Raw genomic sequence first — 27,393 nt, forward strand, 5'->3', positions numbered from 1 at the left:
CACTGCAACTACACAGGACTATCCAATAATAATGAATTAAATAATATATGATAGCAAAAAAAACAAAAAAACAAAATTGAAGGGTTTTTTTTACATGAACGTGATCGCCATTTTAATTAATAACACATTTAATAAAAAATGTTTGCATTTAAATCCATTGCACTTTTATTCTCCCATACCACAGAACTTTGAAAATATTAATTGCATATTTAAGGGTTTAATTAACCGTGGCACTTTTGGGCAAAGCAAATTTATTTGAAAAGCACAATTTAACACAAGGTAAAAGTGGTTCACATCACATGAAAACAAGTAAAATAATTTTAGTCCTCCATACACTTTGTCCAACTTTCTCTAAAATGGGAGGGGGAGTAAATTTAACTGAAACTAATCCACTGATCTATAATTTTTTGAATATTATTTGAACATTTTTCTTGACGTCCTTTTGGACGCTGCGACGCCCCTAGGCATTTGCCTAGCTCACCTTATGGACGGCACGGGTCTGATTTACTTTCGCACAACTGATCACCTTTCATAGCATATTGTTCAAAAATAAGAAATCACTGGTGTACACAAACTATACTTTCCGAATACTCAAAGGTCTCATAAGGTTTTTTATTATTATTATTATTATTATTATTATGTTTAAATGAAACAAATAGATAAGTGCCAAGACTGAGAACAATTTAGTGCTGAATAGCTGAGTCATAGCAATAATCTTTCACCTCTCCATGTGGCAGGATTTTTTTTTGGGTGGGACTAAATGAAGGATCTGCTGTCATTAGTAAAAAGATGGATTTTTACTGATGACTATTCAGCAAAAATGTAACTTCCTCATTCCCGATTTGGCCATCAAATCATGCCTCTCTCTCTCTCTAAATATATATATATATATATATATATATATATATATATATATATATATATATATATTTATAGATAGATAGATTTTTTTTTCTGGGGGGGTGTCAAATAACATGACGAAATGTCAATGGTATCACACACCATCAAGAATGCTCAGAGCCAAGCATCGTGCAGCTGTGGCCGACACTAGCTGCGTCTCCATTGGTAATAATTCCGCCAAGGGCTTGCTGAATTTCAGTTGAGGCAGCTTTTTCCAGTTTTCAGCCATTCATGTCAACAGGATTTTTTCGGTCTTGTCTTGGAAGACAGAAAAGTCTGGTTGTGATCTCAAAATTTGACACTTCCCTTTATCAAGTTTTTTTGTCGTTAAAAAAAAAACGTAAATATTAGCAATTGTTATATATATAATTAATTTTATTTTGTTTTTTAATGATCAAACATGACTGTTTTGTAAATATATTTTATATAATTATAAGTACATTTATAAATTAATATATTGTTAATAAAAACAAATGAAAATGAACAAAAAAGGCTCAAGTAACACTAGAAAGTTGATTTTTTGTTGTTGTTGTTGTTGTTTGTTTTCATAGTATTTTAATCATTTCATGTCATTGATGGCAATAAATGTCCAATTCATTTAAACTGGGAAGACTAGCTGTCAATCCTTATGTTTCAGTGCCATTGGCGGCACGAGGCGTCCAATCCATTTTGACTACTACAGTACAGTATTGTTAAAAGTACACTTTGTTTTGCTTGTACATTGCATGTACAAAACAAAAACAAACATAATTTTCGTGTTACTGTGACTTAAGTCTTATGTTTAATTGTGCTATCTTGTGAAAGGTTTGTTTAAAGATGGTCAAGAATTTTCCATGAATTCAAATGATTGCATAATGTTTCTTTGAAGTCACAATGACGTAAAAGTTAGTTTTGTTGCGCTGCACAAATGAATGTTCCCTGCCGTTCGCCGAGACCGCATTGGCTTCAAAATGAAGTCACAGGAGCCTGACAGAAAGACAACATATTGTTTACTCTTATTACATGAATGTATTCTTATAGATGAAGAAGTCCAAATAAACAAGGTACATAAAGTGACAATAATAGTGATGGAGCCATACAACTGGCCTTCCCTCGCCTCAAGGCCACACAAAATGAGTCACGCTCATAACTCCACACACCCTGCAACCAAATACTGCACAAACTTCAACACATAGCAGACACTTGCTGGCACAAGAAAACGCACACAATTTGATTTTGAGTTGAAGTCACAATCAGCGACACATTCAAGTTGGCACATACAGACAGAACCTTCCATAAGAGGAAAAAAATAATACATAGAATACATATATGTATATATTGTTTATCTCTAGCATTCAAAACATTTCAAAGTAACATTTTTGTTTAGCAATGATATTTTTTTTCTAAACAGTGGTGGTATCCCAGCTGACTGATCACCTGTCAAACACAGGACTAACACATCAAGAAAGACAACCGTTCACATTCACATCTGCGGGCACTTTAGTCAATGAACACATTTTAGTCATGTAGAGCAAGCTGGCGAAAAGCACATGCAAATTCCACATAGAAAGATCCAGACAAGGGAATTGGACCCAGAACCTTCTTGATTGAGGCAGATGTGTGCACAGTTTACTCATTCTCTGCCATTGACGGCAAATGGCGTCCATTCCATTTTGACAGGGAGGGGTGGCAGTGAATGATCCCAGTCAAAATGGATTAGATGTATAGCACTTTCAATGGCAGCAAATTAGCTAATAAAATCTGTTAAAAATATTATAAAACATTGTTTTTCTTGTGAATTCCTCACTTTGGTTACCGTATTTTTCGGACTATAAGCCACTACTTTTACAACAAAGTGTTCCATTTTGACAACATTGTTGAGTTACCGTGAGTATCCGTGCGCACTTGGTGTGTACGCTAGTCTCCAAATGCATTCTTGGCTAGTTAACTCCATAGGCTCAGTTTGTGTGAAAACGACTATTTCAGGTTCACGCTGACTTGCTAAGAGAAGAGCCATTTAACTCATTTGCTCCCAAAAACGTATAAATACGTTCTATTTTTAATTGTTTCAGTGTCCCAAAGACGTATTTATATGTCTTTTACGTTTTTTTCATGAAAGACATCTCTGGGTTCTGATTAAACTGAGCTCCAAAGCACAAACCTGAAAATCCATTTTAAAGCAATAAAACTGGCTACTGGAGGGCAGTAGCGCATTTGTTAAGACCCGCAACCCGATTCAACGGCAACGAACGGCCGGGCAGCACGGCCGGGGCGCCGGCGGAAGGATGCCAGGCGGCAGACGACCGAGCAGAACAACCGAAAGGACGCCCGGGATGCCAGGCGCTGGACGACTGAGCAGAACGACCGGGATCACCAGTGCAGCGGACAATGTCGTTGAGTCCGTGCTGCTCGCCGAGCAGACCCCGCAGAGACTCAAAAAAATCCATCTTTATGAGATAGGCGGCGATGAGGGAAAAGTTTACGTGGCTGTCGCGGCAACAACAGCATCAGCTCTCAGTTAGTTATGTGTAAATAAATTGTTACTTTGCTATCAAAATCCCTATTTGTCTTGTTGTTCATGTTAGTTTGTAAAAGGAAAACATTATTCAGATGTTTGGGATGTAACTAAAGCAAAAAATTGCTGTGTTGAAGTCAAAGTTATGTTTGAAATGTATGCTTTCACAAAAATCTCAATTTCTCTGTGTTTTCATCAGAAATTGGAAAATTGCTCAAACTAAGCGATTTTCTAATGCTGATTTCTAAAGAATGGAAAAAGATATGAACTAACTTTTTTCCTGCTGAAAGAAGAGAGTCTAATCTTTCTTTTGGTGGGTTCAATGTTTATATAGCAATAGAACAGAATTTTCTGTGGGCCTTGCAAAATCAGTCAAAATCCAGTAAAACGGCCGGGAGCGAAGGCTGGGAGTGAGTGAGTTGAGTCAAACCATGGATAATTAGACATATTCTATAATAATGGATAATAATTTTTCCCATGACATGGTTCTCTGCTGGTACGCAAGCATCGACAAAGCTTGCTAAAAGCTTTGTCATACCATCAAAAACTCGGATGAATAGGACTCCATCTGATGATAAATACTGCAACAAAAGAAATATTTTGAACGGATGGACATCCACTGTTTGCTACAAGCTGAGGATGTGACACTAAAGCTCATTAGCCGTTTTCAACCAATTCTAAGAAGACTTTATTGTCTGGGAAGTTTCCGTCAGATGCTTGATCCCATTACAGAACTAGAAACGCAATTTCTGGAGAAATTACTCCGGGTCTTTGCTGTGTGGAGGTACAGATCTTAGCCCCGCCCAGGTTGGTTTGGGACATTTATGGGACAATATCAGGTCACTTCCTGTTGATTTGGGGACACTTGGTGCATTGGCATCAATAGAATCAACAAACATGGCCGTCAATGGCATTAAACAAAGTAAATGCCATTGAAAATGAATGGGAAATTTGGACGTCCATGGCCGTCAATGACATTGACATCCATATGCATCAATGGAATCTAGCTACATTAGCATCAATAGAATTGATATACATAGCCATCAATGGCATCCGACTAAATTGGCCTCAATTTTATGTTAATGCCATTGGAAATGAATGGGGAAATTTGGACATTCATGGCCGTCGATGGCATCGACTTACATATGCGTCAATGGAATCCAAGTACATTGGCATCAATAGAATCGACATACATGAACGTCAATGGCAAGGACGTGCATAGCCTTCATTTGCAATTGTGTACTTGTGCGTCAATGCAATGCGAATGACATTGGAAATTAATGGTAAATTTGGACGTCCATGGTCGTCAATGGCATCGACTTACATTTGCGTCAATGGAATCCAAATACATTGACATCAATAGATTCGACATACATTGCTGTCAATGGCATCATGTAAATTCCATTGGAAGTGAATGGGAAATTTGAACATTGCATCCCATTTGAAATGAATAGGAAAGTTTTGGCAAATTTCCGGGAAACTGTAATTTTTTTCCAAATTCTGTATACAACTTTTATGCCCCTCACCGTCCCGGAATTTTTTATGTCCAAATTATGTGATCTGGTCAAAAATTGTAGGACTAGATACATTTTGAAAAACATTTTTTCCCCAAAATCTGTGAAAAGTCGGTGTTTACGGGCAAACGGAAAAATTTTCGGGGTCGTTCGAAAAATTCCCTGCATCGCGTGAAAATTCCGGTCGTTTTGATATTTGAATGGTGCCAATCGGTCAAACGGTTTGGGCTGTGTGGCGCACCGAAGAACTCCCATTATAAAAAAAAAACAAAAAAAAAACAGAAATAACACTATCGGGGTCTTTTCCAAAGCTCCAGATAATAACAGTTCAAGGCTAGTCCTGTGTGTGTTTTGACTTTGACACGGATTGCCACACTGTGCTACAACAAGGCTGCTACACTAAGGCTAGTTTCATACTGCAGGTCTTAATGCACGAATCCGATTTTTTGTTCTTTTCCCGACTCAAATGAGGCATTAACTTGACGGTCTGAATGGGACAAGTCGCATAGAAGTGGCCCATTTCAAATCCAATCTGGGTCACCTTCGTATGTGGTTTAAATCTGATCTGGGCCACATTTTTCCAAAATGTTGCAGCGGGCTGAACGGTCAAGTCTCCCAAATCGGAATTCATGCAGCAATTACGTCAGCAAAGAGCGAGAGGCACGGAGGACGGCAGCTATGTAGCTGTACAGTAGCGTTAGCGCCTAGCTTGAACTCGGCTTTCTGGGAAGAGGCGAGCTTGACAACAGCATACCTGTCAAGTTGTACGGTTTCGGCGTAATCTGTACAAGTGAGCACCGATTATTAAATGTGTACACCGTACGTTCAAAATCTGTACGTTTTTCGTGCATTACGTTTTTTTTCTCCGATCGGATTTTGTCACCGTTTTGTCAACATGTCAATGTGCGTTACTACGTTGGTTGAATGACGCGACAAAAGTCAGAGACACGGAGAGAGAAGAAAGAGGAGTGGGAAGGAGGGAAGAGTGTTGTGACGCTGTTAAAAACAGCGAATCTATCTTCGCTGAATCTATCTGAATCTATCTTTAAATGATGAAACAGTTTTAAAACTTTCACATGTCGAATGTAGACAGAAGGGAACTAATGCAATAATGGGAGCAATTTTAACTACTTTAACGGTTGATTCACAACATTAAATGACTTCCAAACATAGCAAAGGCTACTATCTAGTTATGTCAATACCCCTGTGTCTAGTTAATAGGAGGAGGGGCCGAACGGCAGATTAAAAGTGTAATTTCTAGTCATGTGTTCTTTGCAAATTTGCTGTATATAGTCGAATCGTCTCAAAATATGATTCTAATTCACATAATAATGCTATTTAGGACTTTTTTTCTCCTGTCGTATGCTCTTTAAGTTTAGGGTAAAGAATTGGGATAGGGCCAATTGTCCCAAAAACCCTTTGAACTTCACATAGTGTGACCTGCGTTCTCAGGAAGGCTGTTGTAGTGAACCTTCCTAGCGAACTTAAGTAACTTTTATCTAAAATACTCCCAACAAAATCTGGACTTGAATCTGTCTTTAAATGATGAAACAGTTTTAAAACTTTCACATGTCGAAAGGAGACAGAAGGGAACTTATGCAAAATGAGAGCTTTAACGGTTGATTTACAACATTAAATGACTTCCAAACATAGCAAAGGTTACTATGTTTTTTTTTTGTTTTTTGAATGAAAAAAAAACATGAAAGGTAACACCAGTTACTTTGCCAAGTAACTAATTACTCTTACATTCAGGTAACTGAGTTACTAACTCAATTACTTTTTGGGAGAAGTAATTTGTAACTGTAATTAATTACTTTTTTAAACTAAGATTAACAACACTGGTCATAAAGATGCAGAAATTCAGCCAATTTGTTGCCGAACAGAATTTGCCTGCAACTGTTGCTGATCACTTCTCAGAATTACCAAAAGAAATGTCCCCTGACTCAAAGATTGCATCGGTAAGTTAATTTTATCGATTGACCTTTTTAATTTATAATTGGACCAGGTTATACGTGACAATATAACCAAAAAATTCATATTATTTTAAAAATTGAGTTTTATTTTTGTTTCATATAGACCCTACCCACGTGACGTCACAACTCCGCTCTCCTGACTGGTGCCGCCCAATTGTCCGTCAACACGTCGTGTTTACCTGTTACGGCTACGTACATTCCTCCTATTTACGGCGTGTTTTTCTGCTCGTTAACATTAATAATCAAAATGGTGAAGGCGTGTGTGGCGGTCGGTTGCAATAACAGAGAAGATAGACGGAGAGACTTGAAGTTCTACCGGATTCCGAGAGACCCGGAGAGGAGAGAGCGAGATGGGCTGCTGCAATTCGACGAGAAAACTGGGCTCCAAACGATTACCACAGATTATGTAGTAGTCATTTTATATCTGGTAAGATGCATTTAATATATATTTAGAGGGTTTTGGGCTGACAACCACAATTAAGATCATTGCTAGGCTAATCGCCGACAACATACACGTATGTATGTAGTGAGAGTGCTATCGCTAAACCATATAAACATTAAAAGTCCTAGCTCCATTGACAAATGACATGAAATACATTAGACTTGACAGTGGATGTTAGCAAGAACAAAAGATTTTGAATTGAAAATTTCGTAACTCACCTTTCCAAGCACAAGATAGATTCCTGCCGAATTTTCGTGGACGAGGACCTGTTTCACCCAACCAGCAACGAAGTATTTATAAGCCTCCAAGCTCTTAAAGTTTTTCAAACTTTCGTGAGAATAGGCTGATTTTGTGTGGACAAGATAGTTGTAAATATCAGGGTAGCTAGCAGAGACAGCGGGTCGAAAAACATCGATTTAGGCATCAAATATGGATCTGGCGAATGGATAAACTGAAGCTTTTCCACATAACGCCTTTTATGCAACGCATCAAGTGAGTTTACGGCATCCGAAAGCACCGGGTCTTCCATGAAATGCATTATAAATTGCTCGATCAATTGAGACCATTGATAATACAGACACAAAATGACGGACAAGGGGGCGGAACAATACAGCGATCACGTGATTTTGTGATGTCGGTGGGTAGGGTCTATTGCACGCTACAGTATATAAAACGTTGTAAGATAGTCACCAATTTGTAAGGACATACGTCACTGTTTGTAAGACTGCCAACAGCCTCGGGTTGACAGGAATGCAAAAGTCAGACAAAAAAATTAAATGGGGGGGGGGGTTGTTCAAGCCTCAGAATGCTCGTTTTTTTTCTCTGTGTGGTAAATGAGCAGTACTGTATATCAATATTGCATACATGGCTGAAAGTCGGGGCAAACTGACCGTATGTATGTGCGTGCATGCACGACGCACACACATACGGTGCATGCGGTCTATCAATCCATATGAACTTTGAATATGAGACTAAGCAGGGATTATTTATGTCTGTTATTTGTGTCCTGTATTTGTAAATTTAAAATATGATTACAGGGGTGTGCAAACTATTCCACAAAGGGCCGCAGGGGGTGCGGGTTTTTGTTCATACCCACCATGAGGCCAGCCTTTCACCAATCTGGAACAATCAGTTGATTACAGTCAAGTGCTTCTTGTTTCCGCTAAAACCTCATTGGTTAAACTGTCTGTGCTGAATCAGTTGGAACAAAGACCAGGAGCCACTGCAGCCCCCGAGGACCGGTTTGCCCACCCCTGCCCTAGAATGATACAGAGCCAGCATGTGTAGTTGTTTGTTTTAATGCTTCTGCGCATGCGGGTCAGTTTGCTAAGCGCATGTCAGATCAGGGGTCGCGTTAACCGAATATTTTCCGTCATTGACCGATTTTTTAAAACGGTGACGGAAAAAAATGAAGTCCACCTGTCAGTTTGACAGGTTGCAATTCACACCCCAGACCACAGGGTGGCGAGTGATCATATTAATTAGCTATTGTCTCTCTTGATGCATGACGTCGTTGGCTTTACTCTGAAAAATGTCAAGGCAACTGAGTGTCCGAAGTTTCTTCAAAAAGCCCCAAAACGACGATGGTGTTGATAAAAGAGGTGAAAAAACAGGGACTGCACAAGCGGGCACGCAATTCAAGTCCATGCGCACCAGGAGGAAGGTGTAAGACTCCGTTCAGGCCACAGCAGGTGAACTGTTAATTTCATTGTTCCATAATGTAGCCTACCTACTGGGCCACAGTCAGCTGTTTTTGTCACTGCGGAGAAAAAGTTACATATCATCTGCTTGATGTGTGATGGCACGGTGTGGATTCTCTGTTAAGCTTGTTCGGACAGAATATTAATTTAAAATTAATGAAAACTAAATACTATTGAATATGTTGAAGCGGTATGCAATGTTAAGAGTCTTGTTAGCTCGAATTGCTGTGTCCAGCCGCTGTAGCTCTGCTGCTCTCTGTGAACTCTCTATTCAAGCCGGAACGCACGCGGCTCTTAAGTGTCTCTGCCACATGACTGTGTCGTAGCCGCTAACGCGCTCGGCCAAATGGACACACAAGTATGGAAGGTGAATTATGCCAAGCAAAGGGTCACAACAATGTCATTATCATCATTTTAAAATTTAAGTGACGGGTAAAAATAGATTATGACCGGATTTTTATGACCCTGTCAGTCAAAATGACAGACAACGAATAAGTCTAGCGCAACCTCTGTGTCAGACTGCGAGTTACTGCGCATGCGCAATATTTGAGCGTGCTCAATAGACAAAGGCAGTCTGAACGGGCACGCCAAAAAAATCGGAATAGCGAATTAATACTTTCGGTATGAACCTAGCCTAAGGGCTCGCGTCACCCTTTAGCCCTGGGCCTGATTATATCAAATGCTATAGCAGGGATTTTTAAGGCAACCTCGTCCACATCAAGCATAGAAGGTTAGGTAAAATTAATTATATTTCGTCTTCTTTTTAGTTTTTCATTGTTTGTAAAGGTTTAGCTGAACATAAATTGGACTTAAGCCTGAGTTATGCTTCTGCGTTGCGGTGTCGGTGTAGCGACTACGGCGCCAATGAGCATTCGATAGTTCTGCGGCAAGGGAACGCGTTGCTCTGTAATTCACCGCCAAGTAGTTTTCTTCCTGTTACACAACAATGCCAACGGAGATGGAACGCTTGAATGTTGGTCTTCAGCTCATCAACTTTAAACAACAAATGTTGATCATACAAATTTTGAGGCGCTGGTGATGCAGAAGACGGTTGCGGAGGTGGTCATTAGCACAAGAATGTTTGTAAATGGCTGTGATTTCACGCTGAGCCGGAAACAACAGTCTGAGCGGACCAATCACAGTCCATTTGCGTCACGTCACCACAGAATTTTGTGAAGCTGCACGTTAGGCTACGGCGGAGGGTCATAAATCCGGTCTGCCTTGACGGCGTAGGTCTGCTGCAGAAGCATAACTCAGCCTTTAGGGCAGGGGTCAGGAACCTATGGCTCACGAGCCAAATATGGCTATTTTACGGCTGCATCTGGCTCGCAGAAAAATCTTTAATTTAAACCTGGCGGGCGTAAGGGCTACAGGGGAAGCTTTAAAAAGAGCAACCAGTAAGGGGCGCTCACACTTTTTCTTTGGCAATCCAGTGATCAGGCAAGATTCAGGACATGTGCGGGAGTGGAGAATGCCAGAGTCTGATGATGCGTGTGGCAGTCGGTTGAAATAATAGCTATACACAGTGGATGTATCAAGGCACCTGTACAGCTTCAGCAGCAGAGGGTCTGTCTTATATCCTTCACAGAGGACATTTACCTTGCCGTGTGCCACTGATTTTCCCTCCTTGTTCAGTATTTTTAAGGGTTCATAGTTTTTAATTTAGTCATTTATTAAGTCCACAGGATTGCGCAATATACAGGGTTTGCGGGGCTGGCGTTTGCTGTGCGTTTTTAACCAGGGTGGCTTTTAGCAGTGCTGTTTTTTGAGTTATTTTATAACGGCCACTGATTATTAAGATTGTTTGTTTTAATTATACCAGCCTCACTTCTTGCACATGCACTTTCCCGTTCTTGTTATTTCTTTTTCAAAATAAATTGTTTTCATCCAGTCCGAGCCTCCTGTTCAGTTCATTTGGAACGAGCTTGCATGCATTAAATTTTTATGTCGTTGTGCCATCTCTGGCCACTAAAGTTAGCGAAACGGCGACGGTCACCGGCGACTAGAAAGTGGCATACATTTATGGCGGAAAACAAAGACAAGACTGAAATAGCAGTTTCTGGTCTTGCACCCCTCTTTAAAAGAAACTGCTGTATTTGAAGCCAAAACAACTGTTGTGTTTGATAGAACAATATGTCTATATGCTGCTATAGCAGATTCATGACGCATTAAGCCCCCAAACTATTTTGAATTTGTCCGTTTTACCCTGGAAACCCCAGTTTACAGACGTCGCGCAACCGCTTTTGTTTCAACCTAGCCATAAAAAGAAGGTAATTAATTATATTTATTATACAAAATGTCTGTCATTTTTAGCTTGGAATCATTAAATGATGTCTAATACTTCGTTTAAAAAAAATGACTTTAAAAAATTACTAACTCACATACTTTAAACTTTTAAGCAAATTACGTCACAATAAAAAAAAACGGCGTCTGTAAAAAAAGACACCGATATCTACCTCATAAGTATGGCTTCATTGTATTTTTTTTTGTTACTGTCGCATTTTGCCCGATAGGTTAGATGATAAATAATCAATCAAAGAAAAATTGAAAAAATAAAAAAAGTTTAAAAGGGTAAATATATGAAAAAGAACATCTCGACCACTCCTTGATGTCTGCGATTTCTAAATCGCGACCTTTGTTATATCACCATGTTTCACCCATAAAATCCCCCCAAAATCCGGCTGTGGCCATTCACATCTGTGTCTTGACACTTGATGGTACATGCTACATGGAGTTGTTGGATCGAAACAAAGTAAGTATGCGATAATATCTCATTAGTTTCATGGCGTCTTTAATTCTGCTCTCGCGTGCTCTCACCTCCAGTTAGGGTTTTGCTGTTTAAAACTTTTTTTTTTCAAATGCCCTCCTGTTCAAAAATTTTCTTCCCTCAGAAAATTGAGATTTTAAGCTTTCCAATGATGTATCACACATGCATATCAGACAATTTTGAAATTTGGCCAAATTGGGGGTCTCAGAGCGGAACTTCAAGTGACCTGAGTGTTTTCCGCCATATGTCGTTGTGGCTATTTTTTTAATCCAATATCACAGGCAACGCAATTGAGGCAGAGACACTGTTCAAGTGGGGTTGCCGTGTTTTGCTGCAGAAAATAGCGTCCGATGTGCGCGAGATCACGAAACGTCCCTCGTTTTAATCGCGTTTTCAGCTAATTTTAGAAACCCTTTGAGAAAAGGGCTAAAAGAAAAAATGAGGTAAGTATCGTACTTTTCAGCAGGTGACACACTACTTGAGGAAAGTCTCGCAGCTTTGACTATGAAAGGGACAACAAGAGGGGAGGATTTATTCAAGTCCTTCACTGAGTTGGCTAAAGAGGAAAATTTACCGATGGATAAACTTGTTTCGATGTGCACTGATGGTGCGCCGTGCGTGGTGGGGAAAAACAGGATTCGTGGCGCTTTGTGAACATGAAAAGAGACGCATCCTAAGTTTCTTAAAGCCTTCAACCAGACTACAAAGCCATCAGCAAAACTATGCAGCACCAGAAGTCGCATCAATGGAAAGAAATACTCATAATTAATTAGCAACAGCATAACAATTTTGTTAAAAAGAATTCAGAGACAACTTTAAAAGTGTTCAAATTATACAGTATAAACACACATTACATTACTTGTATTTTTAGTTTTAAACATATTGTAAGGCTCTCACGGAATTACATTTAAAAATATGTGGTGTTCATGGCTCTCTCAGCCCAAAAGATTCCCGACCCCTGCTTTAGGGTGTCTTGCTCCCACAACTGACAGGCTGTTGCATATGAGAACTTAACTTGGCATGTTGACGTGTTCTTCTTTAGTTGATTAAGATATTTTTGATTAATCAGAAATTTCTGTGTAACATCTCTCCATGTAAATCTCCCATATTGAGACATGGGCACGTGCAGCTTATTGTCAGGTATGGCGTAGACTGTATATATGGATTTTTTTTTTCTTAAATTTTGTGAAATTTAGTCTGTGCGATTTATAGCTGTGCTATACAGTCCGAAAATTACGGTCATTGTAACCCTATGGACATTTGCTTCCTTTGGTAAGATGAATACATACAGACAGACACATACAGGTGTTCACGAACTGGTCCCCGTGCAAATGGCGGTAACCCCTGTCAACAGTCGAAGGAAGAACTTCAGCTTCTGACCAGCGTGAGAAACTCGTCGCGGGTTTTTGGGTCTTCCCTGAAGACTCCCAGCATGGTACTGGTGATGGTCTTGCTGTTCATCTTTTGGACACCTCGCATCACCATACACATGTGACTGCGGACAACCAATGGGTGACATGTTTAACACACTGTATGTGACAACACAACAAGGCGTTATGTGCGTACGCACGTGGCTTCGATGACGACGCCGACCCCGGTGGGCTTCAGGGCCTCGGTGACAGCCACGGCGATTTGTTTGGTCAACCTCTCCTGAACTGCGAACAAACTTCACAGATGAACTCTGAATGTCGTCGTTACAAAACAACGGTTTTATTACCTTGTAGTCTGCGACTGTAGATCTCGACAATCCTGAAAACAGACCAAGAGTATAAAGTGAGGGCTTTTGGGGTTTGTTTTGACAACAACCTTAACCCCTTGATGCCTTTTAGATTTAACTCATTGGCTGCTATTTACGGCGATCGAGGTCCAGTCCATTTCGAACGGGAGCGATGGTAGCGATGGATTGCCGCCAACTCTCCCGTCAAAATGGATGTGACATGGCAGTCGATAAGTTGGTAAATATACAGTGCTGCTCGAAAGTTTGTGAACCCCACAGCGATGGTCAGATTTTTTGTAAAAAAAACTAAAATAACCTTATTAAATGTTAAGTTATACCCAAATCCACAATACTGACATTCCAAATAATGGACTGAAACAAAAGAAATAGTTATATTGTCATTCTTTATTTAACAAAAGTGGTTGATTTAAGAAAAACTCAGATATCATGTGTGCAAAAGTATGTGAACCCCTTCAGTTAATAGGATATTGCGCCTCCTTTTGCAGAGATTACCTCAACCAAACGGTTTCTGTAGTGACTAATCAGCCTCTCACATCTACTTTGGGGGATTTTTGCCCATTCTTCCTTGCAGAACGCAGTCAGTTGAGAGAGGTTTGATGGGCGTCTGGCATGAACTGCTCGCTTCAGGTCCCGCCACAGCATTTCAATGGGATTTAGGTCAGGACTTTGACTGGGCCAGTCCAGAACACGAATCTTCTTCTTTTTCAGCCATTCCTTGGTTGTATTGCTGGAATGCTTTGGATCATTATCATGTTGCATGATCCACCTTCTGCCAAGCTTTAACTTCAAAACAGATGGCGTCAGGTTATGTTCTAGGATTTGACAATATTCCTCAGAATTCATGATTCCCTGGACTATGTGGAGTTGTCCAGGTCCTGAGGATGAAAAGCAAGCCCAGATCTTGACATTCCCACCTCCATGCTTCACTGTTGGGAGAAGGTTCTTTTGGTGGTATGCAGTGTTGACTTTTCGCCAGACATGGCGGTTTTGGTTGTGACCAAACAGTTCAATTTTGCACCTACATCAGTTGATGAAAACTCTTTTTAATTTAGTCTCGACAACACAACTGTTAAAAAAACAAAAAAAAACTACTGAATTGATTGATTAGGAAATCAGGTTGAAATAATAGAAAATTCCAAAATGTTGAGGGGGTTCACAAACTTTTGAGCAGCACTGTATGTACATTGAAGAGCATTGGGGGAAATACATAAAAGTAATAATACCGTATTGGCCCGAATATAAGACGGCCCTGATTATAAGACGACCCCCTCTTTTTCAAGGCTCAAGTTTGAAAAAAGACTTTTTGAACACCAAATTAATTTTTATACAGAAAATAATTACAGTACATCTGAAACAAATGATTATAACAATATATTTGAGAGAAAAAGCATGTTATTTTGCCTCATTCAAATCGTAATATATGAACATTTAAATATGTAAACTGAAGTGCAATCACATTCGTAAATGAATGGCTTCTGGTTATTGTCACAGTTCCAACACATAACAGAGGGCACATACTGGACTTAATAATATCCAAAAGTCTTAACATCTCTGAGGTCACAGTGAATGATGTTGCTCTGTCTGATCACTACTGCATTATGTTTAAAATGACCACCCCTGTCCATCCTCTGAAAAGGGAAACAGAGGTGATTAGGAAGCGTTACATAAGTGATAACACATGTGCGTTATTCACACAGGCCTATGCCTCATCATTAACCCCTACAATAGCTCCAGTGGAAGAACTTGTAAATAGATTCAGTTCCAGTGTGATTACTGTAATGGACACTATTGCCCCGATTAAGACAAAAACTTTGTCAAGAAAGAAGAGGTCACCCTGGAGAAATGCCATACTAGCTATAAAACAAAAGCAAGTTTGTAGACGAGCAGAACGCAGATGGCGAAAAAACAAACTCCTAGTGTATTATGATATCTACAAAGAGAGTCTTCGCAAATACAACCAGGAACTGAAAAATGCTAGACAGTCATATTTTTCAGAGATCATTAGTAGAAACACCAACAATACTCGCACACTATTTTCTGTTGTTGACAAACTGACAAACACACAAGCATCAATACCTCAGGAATTGGCATCTGAGGTGTCCTGTAATCATTTCGCAGCATTCTTTACACACAAAGCACTAAAGATTAGATAGACTGTGTGCAACTCCAGATTAACAAATGTTACACTAAACGCCTCCTAAAATGTCCCCCACGTCAATCCTAGACAGTTTAGCCTCTTGGACTATGCCACTTTAACAGAAATTGTGTCGAAATTAAAGCCCACAACATGCTGCCTTGACATCCTTCCTTCAAACTTTTTCAAAACTGTTTTTCATTGCATAGCCCCAGACATACTTCAGATTATAAATACTTCCCTCCAAACAGGAGAGTTTCCTCAGACTTTAAAAACTGCAGTAATAAAACCTCTCCTAAAAAAACCTAATCTGGATGCCTCAACCATTAGTAATTACAGGCAAATATCAAATCTGACATTCCTGGGGAAAATTATCGAAAGGGTTGTGTTTGAACAGATCCAGACTTTTATGATGCAAAACAATCTTTTTAACTCATTTCAGTCTGGATTTTGGCCACAACACAGCACCGAGACCGTGCTTATCAAAGTCCTAAATGATATTCGTCGGAATACCGATGCAGGCAAATCATCTGTTCTGCTACTATTGGATCTCAGCGCCGCATTTGACACGGTTGATCACAACATACTACTCAGCAAATTGGAACAGTGGGTAGGGCTTACTGACACTATTCTTCAGTGGTTCACATCCTATTTACATGATAGGGATTTCTTTGTGTCAATCGGAAACTATCAGTCAGAACGAACCAAATTCACGTGTGGAGTCCCTCAAGGGTCAATTCTTGGACCGCTCTTATTTAACATCTATATGCTTCCGTTAGCTCAGCTAATGGAACAGTATGACATCTCCTATCACGCCTATGCAGATGACACACAACTGTACATTTCTGTGTCCCCACATGATGATAGTCCCTTAGTCTCCCGAGTAAATGCATTCATCAAATCAATGAATGGATGTGCCAGAATTTTCTCCAGTTAAATGTGGAGAAGACAGAGGTGATCATTTTTGGGCCAAAAAAGGAAAGGTCAAAGATAAGCAGCCAACTTAGCACAATGTCACTTACAGCTACGAATCAAGTCAGAAACCTTGGCGTAATTATTGACTCAGACCTAAAATTTGATAGCCATCTAAAGTCCGTCACTAAATCCGCTTATTACCACCTAAAAAATATAACCAGACTTAAGGGGCTTCTGACTCAACAAGACATGGAAAAACTTATGCATGCATTCATTTTCAGCAGATTGGACTACTGCAACGGTATATTTACAGGTCTTGATGAAAAATCAGTCAGGAAGCTGCAGCTAGTACAGAATGCTGCAGCCAGAGTCCTCACAAATACAAGGAAGCTGGACCACATTACACCGGTTTTGAAATCGCTACACTGGCTTCCAGTGATTCAAAGGATGGACTATAAAATACTACTGCTCGTCTACAAAACACTTAATGGCCTTGGACCAAAATACATGCTTGACTTGTTAGATTCCTATGAGACATCTAGACCCCTAAGGTCGTCCGGAACCAGTCTTCTGCATGTTCCAAGAACAAGAACCAAGCAGGGTGAGGCAGCATTTAGTTATTATGCTCCTCACCTCTGGAACAAGTTACCCGAACGTCTGAAGTATGCTCAAACTGTTAGCTCCTTTAAATCAGGGCTAAAAACGCTTTTGTTTAGCACTGCATATCCATAACTGTCTATATATTTCAATCTATCTGCTTTCTATTCCTCTTGTGCTTATCTCCATTGCTGATTTCAATTATTAGTAGTAGTAGTAGTTTTTGTTTTATTTTTATTTTTGTTTTATTTTTATTTATTTATTTTTATTCTGTGATTAAATGCGATCTTTTGTCTTGGTTTTTACGTTGTGTTGATTTAAGTGTGATTTTTATGGTCTTCATGTGATGTAAAGCACTTTGAATTGCCTTGTGTTGAATTGTGCTATATAAATAAATTTGCCTTGCCTTGCCTTGCCTTTTGAAATGTAAATAAACCAATGTATTGTGATAAAACAACAAAATTTCAATAACTGCATTAACCATCAAAGTGAAGTCTAACTGTAAATGTAGTCTTGAAACAAATCTCAATAAGGAAAAACATTGCAATAAAATAATGGAAACGGGTTAAACTTGAGAGTAGCTGAGATCTCTCATGACAGAACATCGTTTCAATAATATCTGGCGCCATCTAGCATCGTGAATGAGTATAACGTCTAGACCGTGAACATAAGATGACCCCCACTTTTTCAGTCTTATTATAACGCAAAAAACACCGTCTTATATTCAGGCCAATACGTACTTCTTTAAAACACAAACCAAACAAAAAAAAAATACAAACTGGAAATTTCTACGTTTAAAAACTTAAAAATACAAGAAAAAACAATGTTTTTATTTTTATATCATTTAATAGTATTATTATTTTAAATATTCATTTTTAATGTTTGCTTTTCTTTGTAATCATTATTATTTATTATTAATTTGTATTTTTAGGATGTTCTACTTCTTTGCTGTGTTTTTCAATTTAATTTTATATATTTTTTTAATCAACTAAATGTTTCATGTTCTTATGTACTCCTCCAATGCTTTATATATACTGTATTTTTTCTAGGTAAATTCAGCAACCAAGGGGATGAATGTCTGTATCGTTCTTGACAGCAAACCGCTTCAGTCATAAAAGTGTAGCCCTCATGGAGTTCCAAACACCTGCAATTGCTTGACATGCCAGGCGGAGGCAATATAAGCAAAGCTATGTTGGTTAGTACTGACTAAATCTAAAGCAATGGCAAAAACGAGTATTTACCCCATTTTATCAATGTAAGGGTTTGTTTACTATAGATATGGAATGGACAATGTTTTTAGCCACTTGAATGTATATGAGACTTTATGCCGAAAAGGTCTATGATGACATATGACTATTCATAATTTGATCTACTTTCCAAGCACCATTTTTAGGTTAGGACACGGGTCTGCAAGCTGAAACATCCAGAGCCTGTGGCTTATTTAACGCCCTGTTGTGGCTCTTGGCGACTTTGTAAGAAAATATAGATATACAGTACTGTGCAAAAGTTTTAGGCAGGACATATATATATATTTTTTTTAATTATTAAATTTATTAGGATCATGGAAGCTTCCACTTGGGGAAAATATATAAATACTGTATATCCTGTATATACATAATATAATAAAAATATACAGTACTGTGCAAAAGTTTTAGGCAGGTGTCCTGCCTAAGACTTTTGTACAGTACTGTATATTGTTCGACTCGTCTTTTACGTAGCAGCCATACACTTCAATGCTGTTGTTAATTAAAATACGTTTTCTCACAAGATTTGACGTCAACTCCAGTCATGTTTTGAAAGGAAACTTGCAGTTGCCGTGATGTGTTTTGAAATGAGAAGCAACAATTTGTGGTCTACATTAAGAGTATCTAATGGTGTTGCATACAGTGCTGGCCAAAAGTATTTGCACTCCTGCAATTCTGTCAGATAATGCTCAATTTCTCCCAGAAAATGATTGCAATTTCAAATGCTGTGGTAGTAATATCTTCATTTATTTTGCTTGCAATGAAAAAACACAAAAGATAGTGGGGGAAAAAAAATCATTATCATTTTACACAAAACTCCAAAAATGGGCTTGACAAAAGTATTGTCACCCTCAGTCTAATACTTGGTAGCACAACCTTTAGACAAAACAACTGCGAACAACCTCTTCCTCTATCCACCAATGAGTTTCTTACAGTGCTCTGCTGGAATTTTAGACCGTTCTTCTTTGGCCAACTGCTCCAGGTCTCTGAGATTAAAAGGGTGCCTTCTCCAAACTGCCATTTTCAGATCTCTCCACAGGTGTTCTATGGGATTCAGGTCTGGACTCATTGCTGGTCACTTTAGAAGTCTCCAGTGTTTTCTCTCAAACCATTTTCTTGTGTTTTTTGAAGTGTGTTTTGGGTCATTGTCCTGCTGGAAGACCCATGACCCATGAGGGAGACCCAGCTTTCTCACGCTGGGCCCTACGCTATGCTGCAAAATTTGTTGGTAGTCTTCAGACTTCATAATGCCATGTAAACGGTCAGGCAGTCCAGTGCCAGAGGCAGCAAAGCAACCCCAAAACATCAGGGAACCTCCGCCATGTTTGACTGTCGGGACCTTTTTTATTTCCTGTTAACTCTATGTTGATGCATTTTCCCAAAAAGCTCTACTTTTGACTCAGCATTCTTCCAAAACGTTTTTGGCTTTCTCAGATAAATTTTGGGCAAACTTCAGCCAGGCTTTTTTATGTGTCTGGGTCAGAAATGGGGTATTCCTGGGTATCCTACCATAGAGTCCCTTTTCATTCAGACGCTGACAGATAATATGGGTTGACACTGTTGTACCCTCGGACTGCAGGACAGCTTGAACTTGTTTGGATGTTAGTCCAGGTTCTTTATCCACCATTTGCACAATCTTTCGTTGAAATCTCTCATCAATTTTCTTTTCCGTCCACATCTATGGAGGTTAGCCACAGTGCCATGGGCTTTACACATAATGATGACACTGTGCACGGTAGACACAGGAACATTTTTCAGTCTTTGGAGATGACTTGTAGCCTTGAGATCACCCATGCTTCCTCACAATTTTGCTTCTCAAGTCCACAGACAGTTCTTTGGTCTTCTTTCTTTTCTCCATGCTCAATGTGGTACACACAAGGATACACCACAGGTTGAGTCAACTTTAATCCATTTTAAATGGCTGTAAGTTTAATGTAGTTATTGCCACCACCTGTCATGTGCCACAGCTAGGTAATAGGTACTGTTAATTACACAAATTAGAGAAGCATCACATGATTTGTCAAAGGGTGCCAATACTTTCGTCCGCCCATTTTTGGAGTTTTGTGTAGAATGATTTAATTTTTTTCCCCCATTCTCTTTTGTGTTTTTTAATTGCAAGCAAAATAAATGAAGATATTACAACCAAAGCATTTGTAATTGCAATCATTTTCTGGGATAAATTGAGCATTATCTGACAGAATTGCAGGGATGCCAATAATTTTGGCCAGCACTGTACATGATCCGCTTAAAGAGTCCAGAGGGTAAAGGCAGAGATCTACAGGACACTCCCGCTGTTCCCCTCTGACCTGCTGACTTTTCCCTGTAAGCAAATTGCTGTGGATATTTAATATATTGTAACATTCAGAAAAAGGTAAAAAAACAAATGGGCTGAATTGACTGGGGAAGAAAGAAAAATCAAGGTATATAGCCTAGTGTGTATAAACAGTTGAAGCCAGATGTTTACATACTCTGTGCAAAAACACATATTTCATTTTTTTTTTTTGTCTCTCTGTCTGAAGTAAAATCAGACTAAACCTCTCCTGTTTCAAGTCAGTCATGGTTACCAAAATTATGTTATTTTGGTAAACGCCACAATAATGAGGGAGAATTTCTTAGAGAATCTTGTAATATTTTCTTGGAGGTCAACAGTTTGAATTGCATGACGTGGATCACAATGTTTTGGGTAACCTTCCACAAGCTTCTGACAGTACTGTGTCTGCTGAAATCTTAACTCATTCCTCCTGACAGAACTGTAACTCAGTCAGGTTTGTCGGTCAGCTTGCTCATAAACGCATTTCAGATCTTCAAAATTTCAATGGGATTCAGATCAAGGCAGTGTTGGAACAAATGTGACCAGGCCCCTGGTGTAATGCGCATAAACGGGACCCCCAGAGTGGACCGTCCAACAGAGGGGAGGGATATTTTAACTTAAACATTATCAGCTCCACGTATCCCCCAAACTTTACGCCCGAAAACTGGGCTTCACCCCTTAAGTTCCGCCGCTTTGTGATGACCCCCTTGAGACTCCCACTTGAGAAGCCACTTTTAAACCAATTTGGCTGTTTGCTTGGTTGTTAATTGTCCATTTGGAAGATCCATTTGCAAAAGACCCATTTGCACGCACGTTTTAGCTTCCTGGCTGATATCTTGAGATGTTCCCTTTATATGTCCATGTAATGTTCTTTCTTCATGGTGCTGTCATTTTTATATATAGCTCCGGTTTCTGCTTAAATTAAAAAATAAAATGCTCGTATTTCTGTAAAAAAGTCCCCCAATATCTCAGTTCGTACAGCCGAGGACTGTTGGAGTTAAATGCTGATATCCTTAGGTTGCTGGTTCAAATCCGGCTTGAAGGGAACTTTTCCACTGTTTTGGCTTCCCAAAAACTATATTTGTATGATAAATTGTTGCCTACTGAGATCAAGCCAACAGCCAATCAGAGCGAATGTTTAAAATGATCCACTCAGCTGTTTATTAACTCACTCACTGCCATTGACAAGGCTACAAATAAAATACCATGTCTTATTAAATTTCGAAAAAATGTTCATATTTCTGTAAAACAGTCCATAGTTAGCTCAGCTGGCAGAGCGGAGGACTGTAGGAGATAAATGCTGGTCGCTGGTTTAAGCCCGTCTCAAAGGACCCTTTTGCGTTGTTTCGGCTTTGCAAAAACTATATTTGTATGATAAATGGTTAACCACTGAGATCTAGCCAACAGCCAATCAGAGCAAACGTTTAAAAATGATCCACTCAGCAGTATATCAACTCAGTCACTGCATTTGACTTTGCTCGAAATCAAAAATCATGAATTCTTAAATTTCAAAAAAATGTTCATATTTATGGAGAAAAGCCCTTTGGTAGCTCAGATGGTAGAGCGGTGGACTGCAGGAGTTCAATGCTGATATCCTTAGGTCACTGGTTCAAGTCCAGTTCTAAGGAACCTTTTGCATTGTTTCGGCTATGCAAAAACTATATTTGTATGATAAATGGTTAACCACTGCGATCTAGCCGACGGCCAATCAGAGCAAACGTATAAAAATGATTCACTCAGCAGCATATTAACTCATTCACTGCCATTGACAAGGCTACAAATAAAATACCATGTCTTGTTAAATTTAGGAAAAAAAATTCATATTTGTGCATAACAGTCCATAGTTAGCTCAGCTGGCAGCGCGGAGAACTGTAGGAGATAAATGCTGGTATTATTAGGTCGCTGGTTCAAGTCTGGCTTGAAGGACCCTTTTGCGTTGTTTCAGCAATGCAAAAACTATATTTGTATGATAAATGGTTGCCCACTGAGATCTAACCAACAGCCAATCAGGGCAAACGTTTAAAAATGATCCACTCAGCAGTATATCAACTCACTCACTGCATGTGACCGTGCTAGAAATAAAAAAAAATCATGAATTCTTCAATTTAATTTTTTTTTTTTCATATTTAGGGGGAAAATTCTTTGATAGCTCAGATGTTAGAGCAGAGGACTGTAGGAGTTCAATGCTGACATCCTTAGGTTGCTGGTTCAAATCCGGCTGGAAGGAGCATTTTGCGTTGTTTCGGCAGCGCAAAAAAGTATATTTTTTTTAAGTAAATGGTTGCCCACTGAGATCTAGCCAACAGCCAATCAGAGCAAACGTGTAAAAATGATTCACTCATCAGCACATTAACTCATTCACTGCCATTGACAAGGCTCGAAATCAAATACCATGTCTTGTTAAATTTCGAAAAAATGTTCATAATGATGCAAATCAGTCCATAGTTAGCTCAGCTGGCAGCGCGGAGAACTGTAGGAGATAAATGCTGGTATTATTAGGTCGCTGGTTCAAGTCCGGCTCGAAGGACACTTTTGCGTTGTTTCGGCAATGCAAAAACTATATTTGAATGATAAATGGTTGCCCACTGAGATCTAGCCAACAGCCAATCAGAGCAAATGTTTAAAAATGATCCACTCAGCAGTATATCAACTCACTCACTGCATTTGACTTTGCTAGAAATCGAAAATCATGAATTCTTACATTTCGAAAAAATGTTCATATTTCTGGAAAAAAAACCTTCGATAGCTCAGATGGTAGAGCGGAGGACTGTAGGAGTTCAATGCTGATATCCTTAGGTCGCTGGTTCAAGTCCGGCTCGAAGGAACCTTTTGCGTTGTTTCGGCAATGCAAAAACTATATTTGTATGATAAATGGTTAACCACTGAGATATAGCCAACAGCCAGTCAGAGCAAACGTGTAAAAATTATCCACTCAGCAGTATATCAACTCACTCACTGCATTTGACTTTGCTCGAAATCAAAAATCATGAACTCTTACATTTCGAAAAAATGTTGATATTTCTAGAAAAAAGCCCTTTGATAGCTCAGATTGTAGAGCGGAGGACTGTGCTCAAAGGAACCTTTTGCGTTGTTTCGGCAAGGCAAAAACTATATTTGTATGATAAATGGTTAACCACTGAGATATAGCCAACAGCCAATCAGAGCAAACGTATAAAAATGATTCACTCAGCAGCATATTAACTCATTCACTGCCATTGACAAGGCTATAAATAAAATACCATGTCTTGTTAAATTAAAAAAAAAATGTTCATAGTTAGGGGAAAAATCCTTCGATTGCTCAGATAGTAGAGCGGAGGACTGTAGGAGTTCAATGCTGATATCCTTAGGTCGCTGATTCAAATCTGGCTCGAAGGAGCATTTTCCGTTGTTTCGGCAACGCAAAAAAGTATATATTTTTAAGTAAATGGTTGCCCACTGAGATCTAGCCAACAGCCAATCAGAGCAAACGTGTAAAAATGATTCACTCAGCAGCATAATAACTCACTCACTGCCATTGACAAGGCTCGAAATCAAATACCATGTCTTCTTAAATTTCGAAAAAATGCTCATATTTGTGTAAAATAATCCTTTGATAGCTCAGTTAGTAGAGAGGAGAACTGTAGGAGATAAATGCTGATATCCTTAGGTCGCTGGTTTAAGTAAAACAGATACACAGGATGATGCTTCCACCTCCATGTTTCATAATTGGTATAGTGTTCTTAGGTCTACAAGCTTCTGTCTTTTTCCTCTAAATGTAACATTGGGCATTATGAACAAACAGGTCCTCTTTAGTTTCATCAGATCACGGGACATGTCTCCAGAAGTTAAGATCTTTGTCTTGGTATCATTTTGCAGGCTGTAATCTGGCATCATGATTCGTGATTGTCCCTTCAGCTCATGTCAGTCCAGAACTTTTTTTTTTTTTTTTTTTTTTTTACTGTAGATAATAACACTTCCTTACCACCTTCATCCATTCACAAGGTCTTTAGCTTTAGTTCTGGGCTTCATTCACACATTTTGGACCAAAACACATACAGTATATCTCTGGGACACGGAGCCCGTCGCCTTCCAAAGAGTTGTGATGGCTAGACATTCTCATGATCCCCATACTTGCTTGGTTTTAATTGTTTGAACAGATAAATGTTGTACCTTTAAACATCCCCAGGTGTGCCATTAATTAACTCATGTTGTCAGTTAACCTATCAGAAGCTTCCAAAGCCATGACCTCATCATCTGGACTTCACCATTTCCTCTAAGGGCATGAATGTGTAAGTAAACATTTGACCTCGAAGAATATAAGGGGAAAAAAATCTCAAAGAAATCTTCTCTGAATATTGTGGCATTTGACCAAATTAAATAATTTTCCTAATCCTAACTGTACTGAAACGGGAAGTTTCTGATCTGTCTCCAAACAGTGAGACAAAAAAAGGAACTTTGTGTTTTTTGCAGTGTATGAAAACTGTTGGCCTCAACTTTAAGATATATAAAGTACGTCTAGTAAGGAAAATAAGTGTTTGAACACCCTGCGATTTTGCAGGTTCTCCCATTTAGAAATGATGGGCGGGTTTGAAATTTTCATGGTAGGTGCTTGTCCACTGTGAGAGACAATCTAAAGAAAAGAAAAAAAAAAGAAATCACAGTGTATGATTTTTTAACAATTTATTTGTATTACTGCTGCAAGTAAGTATTTGAATACCTGTCTATTAACTAGAATTGTGAGCCTTGAAGACCTGTTGGTCGCCTTTAAAAAGTCCAACGAATAAGTGGAGTGGAGGTGGACTTTTGAGTCTGACTTTTTGACCTGTTTGAGGCAGTTAGCTGCGTATAAACTTTACCTATCCACCCGATACCATTAGGAAAACTCAAATTACTAACATGCTCAAGACCAAAGAGCTGTCAAAGGCAAACAGAGACAGACTTGTAGGCCTCTACAAGGCTGGACAGGGTTATGGGGCAATTGCCAAGCAGCTTGGTGATATAAGATCCACTGTTGAAGCAATTATTAGAAAATGGATGAAGTTAACTTGACTGTCAATCTCCCTGGGACTGGGGTTCCATGCAAGACCTACCTTGTAGGGTCTCAATGATCCTAAGAATGGTGAGGAATCAGCCATGAACTGCACATGGGACTAGATGACTGCACTGTCTTAAGGAGAGGATGACCAGGGCAATGCATTGTGAGATCTTGGGGATAACCTCCTTCCCTCATTGAAAATGAGCATTGAAAATGGGTCGAGACTGGGTCTTCCAACATGACAATGGCCTGAAGCAGACAGCCAGAATTACAAAGGAGTGGTTTCATGATAAGCATATCGAGGTTCTGGAGTGGCCTCCAGTCCTTAACCCAGTACTTCTCAAATAGTGGGGCGCGCCCCCCTGGGGGGGCGCAGAGCAATGCCAGGGGGGGCGCATGTGACCTCGGGGAACATGTTTTATGTGTTTTTTTTTTTGTTTTGTTTTTTGCCGTACTGGAATAAAGTGTACTTGCACATCCACTCAGTAGGTGGCAGTGGCGCTCTCATTTTCAGAGTGCGCGCAGTATTTTTGAACTAAGGAAGAGCACTCAGCACACACAGACAACAGATATGAAGAGCAGTGTGCCACCGCCGTTTTCGAAAGCCGTTTTCCGACCGGACCCACTGTCTTGTCCGGTTCTCACGTCGCCGCCCGAGAAGTGCCATTTTCGGCTTGGGATCGTCACGACGACTGCCCTCACCTACGGTTCTACCTCGGCTGCCGTGAATGCGCTTTTTTTCGTGCTGTTTGCCTTTTAGCTTTGACTTTTAATACAGTGGGTGATGATGAAAGACCACTGTTTACTGTGTCTAAAACTAATTATAGCAGATAGCCAAATCAATAATTGTTAAGCCGCTTGATTTTTTCAGTGAAAACGTGCCGTATATTGCCAACAATCGTCCTGCTTTGTCAGTGTTATATCAGTAAGCCAGTGAGCATTGTTAGCATGCGAATTGAAAAATAACTCCACATCATTGCAAAGGAGGTAAATACTGTGAGCAGCAAAAATAAAAACTGTCCTGTCCAAGGACACTTTTCCCCCCTTTTATTCAGATTTGTTTTTTCGGTCAAATTTTTTGGCACATTGTCCTCATGAGTGAATGTTTCTAATCAATTTTAATTTGGTATTATTTACTGATTTTATTACATTTTATTTTTCTGTATCAAATGGTCAAAAATGTACCTTGAGTGTATTTTTTTTAGTTTGGATGTGAATTTTTTTTTTTAATTCAGGCAAATTGATGCACATCAAGTCTTCTCTGTTACAAACAAAACAATGTTTATAATAAAGTTATACTTTATAAGTTGATCTATGTTACTTTTTTTCTTTATTAGAAAAAAAGGACACAATGTTAGGCAGATGCGTATTTATAATAGTAATTTTATAGACAAATGATACTATTTACAGTGGCGGCAGAGAGTTTGGGGGAGCGCGAAACATTTACGTCTTCCTTGGGGGGGCGTGACAGAAAATAATTGAGAAGCACTGCCTTAACCCAAAGGAAAATCCTTGGAGGAAGCTCAAACTCTAGATAGGATCCTTGTGGAGCAGTGGTGCAAAATCCCTGCGTCACTCTATGCAAACCTGGTGAAACGTTACAGGAAATGTTTGACCTCCATAATTGTAATCAAAGGCTACTGTACCAAG

The 27,393-nt window shown here is 39.3% G+C and overlaps 1 protein-coding gene and 2 non-coding genes across 10 annotated transcripts in view; 2 read left to right on the plus strand and 1 right to left on the minus strand.

Annotated features, from left to right (window-relative positions):
• The window catches only part of gch1 (GTP cyclohydrolase 1), a 68,935-nt gene that overhangs the window by 581 nt on the left and 40,961 nt on the right, over positions 1-27,393 (minus strand). For 3 of the 8 annotated variants that reach the window (XR_009063220.1, XM_057836379.1, XM_057836396.1), the window contains 3 exons: positions 13,508-13,539; positions 13,361-13,445; positions 13,094-13,285 (listed from right to left, as the gene is read on the minus strand). Coding sequence is in view for 6 of the 8 variants with exons in the window: in XM_057836379.1 (XP_057692362.1) it covers positions 13,100-13,285; positions 13,361-13,445; positions 13,508-13,539 (303 nt within the window). In the remaining 2 variants the exon portion in view is untranslated. Of the gene's footprint in view, positions 1-1,029; positions 13,286-13,360; positions 13,446-13,507; positions 13,540-27,393 lie in introns of those variants that run through there. The other 5 variants (XR_009063219.1, XM_057836387.1, XM_057836371.1 and 2 more) reach the window with 2 other exon arrangements.
• trnac-gca (transfer RNA cysteine (anticodon GCA)) lies at positions 22,270-22,357 on the plus strand. The gene is given in 2 exon segments: positions 22,270-22,306; positions 22,322-22,357. It is a non-coding gene; the product is annotated as a tRNA-Cys (tRNA).
• Positions 23,466-23,553, plus strand: trnay-gua (transfer RNA tyrosine (anticodon GUA)). Its single transcript is given in 2 exon segments — positions 23,466-23,502; positions 23,518-23,553. It is a non-coding gene; the product is annotated as a tRNA-Tyr (tRNA).

Source organism: Corythoichthys intestinalis, chromosome 1 (genome assembly GCF_030265065.1).
Source record: "Corythoichthys intestinalis isolate RoL2023-P3 chromosome 1, ASM3026506v1, whole genome shotgun sequence".
Taxonomy (NCBI): domain Eukaryota; kingdom Metazoa; phylum Chordata; class Actinopteri; order Syngnathiformes; family Syngnathidae; genus Corythoichthys; species Corythoichthys intestinalis.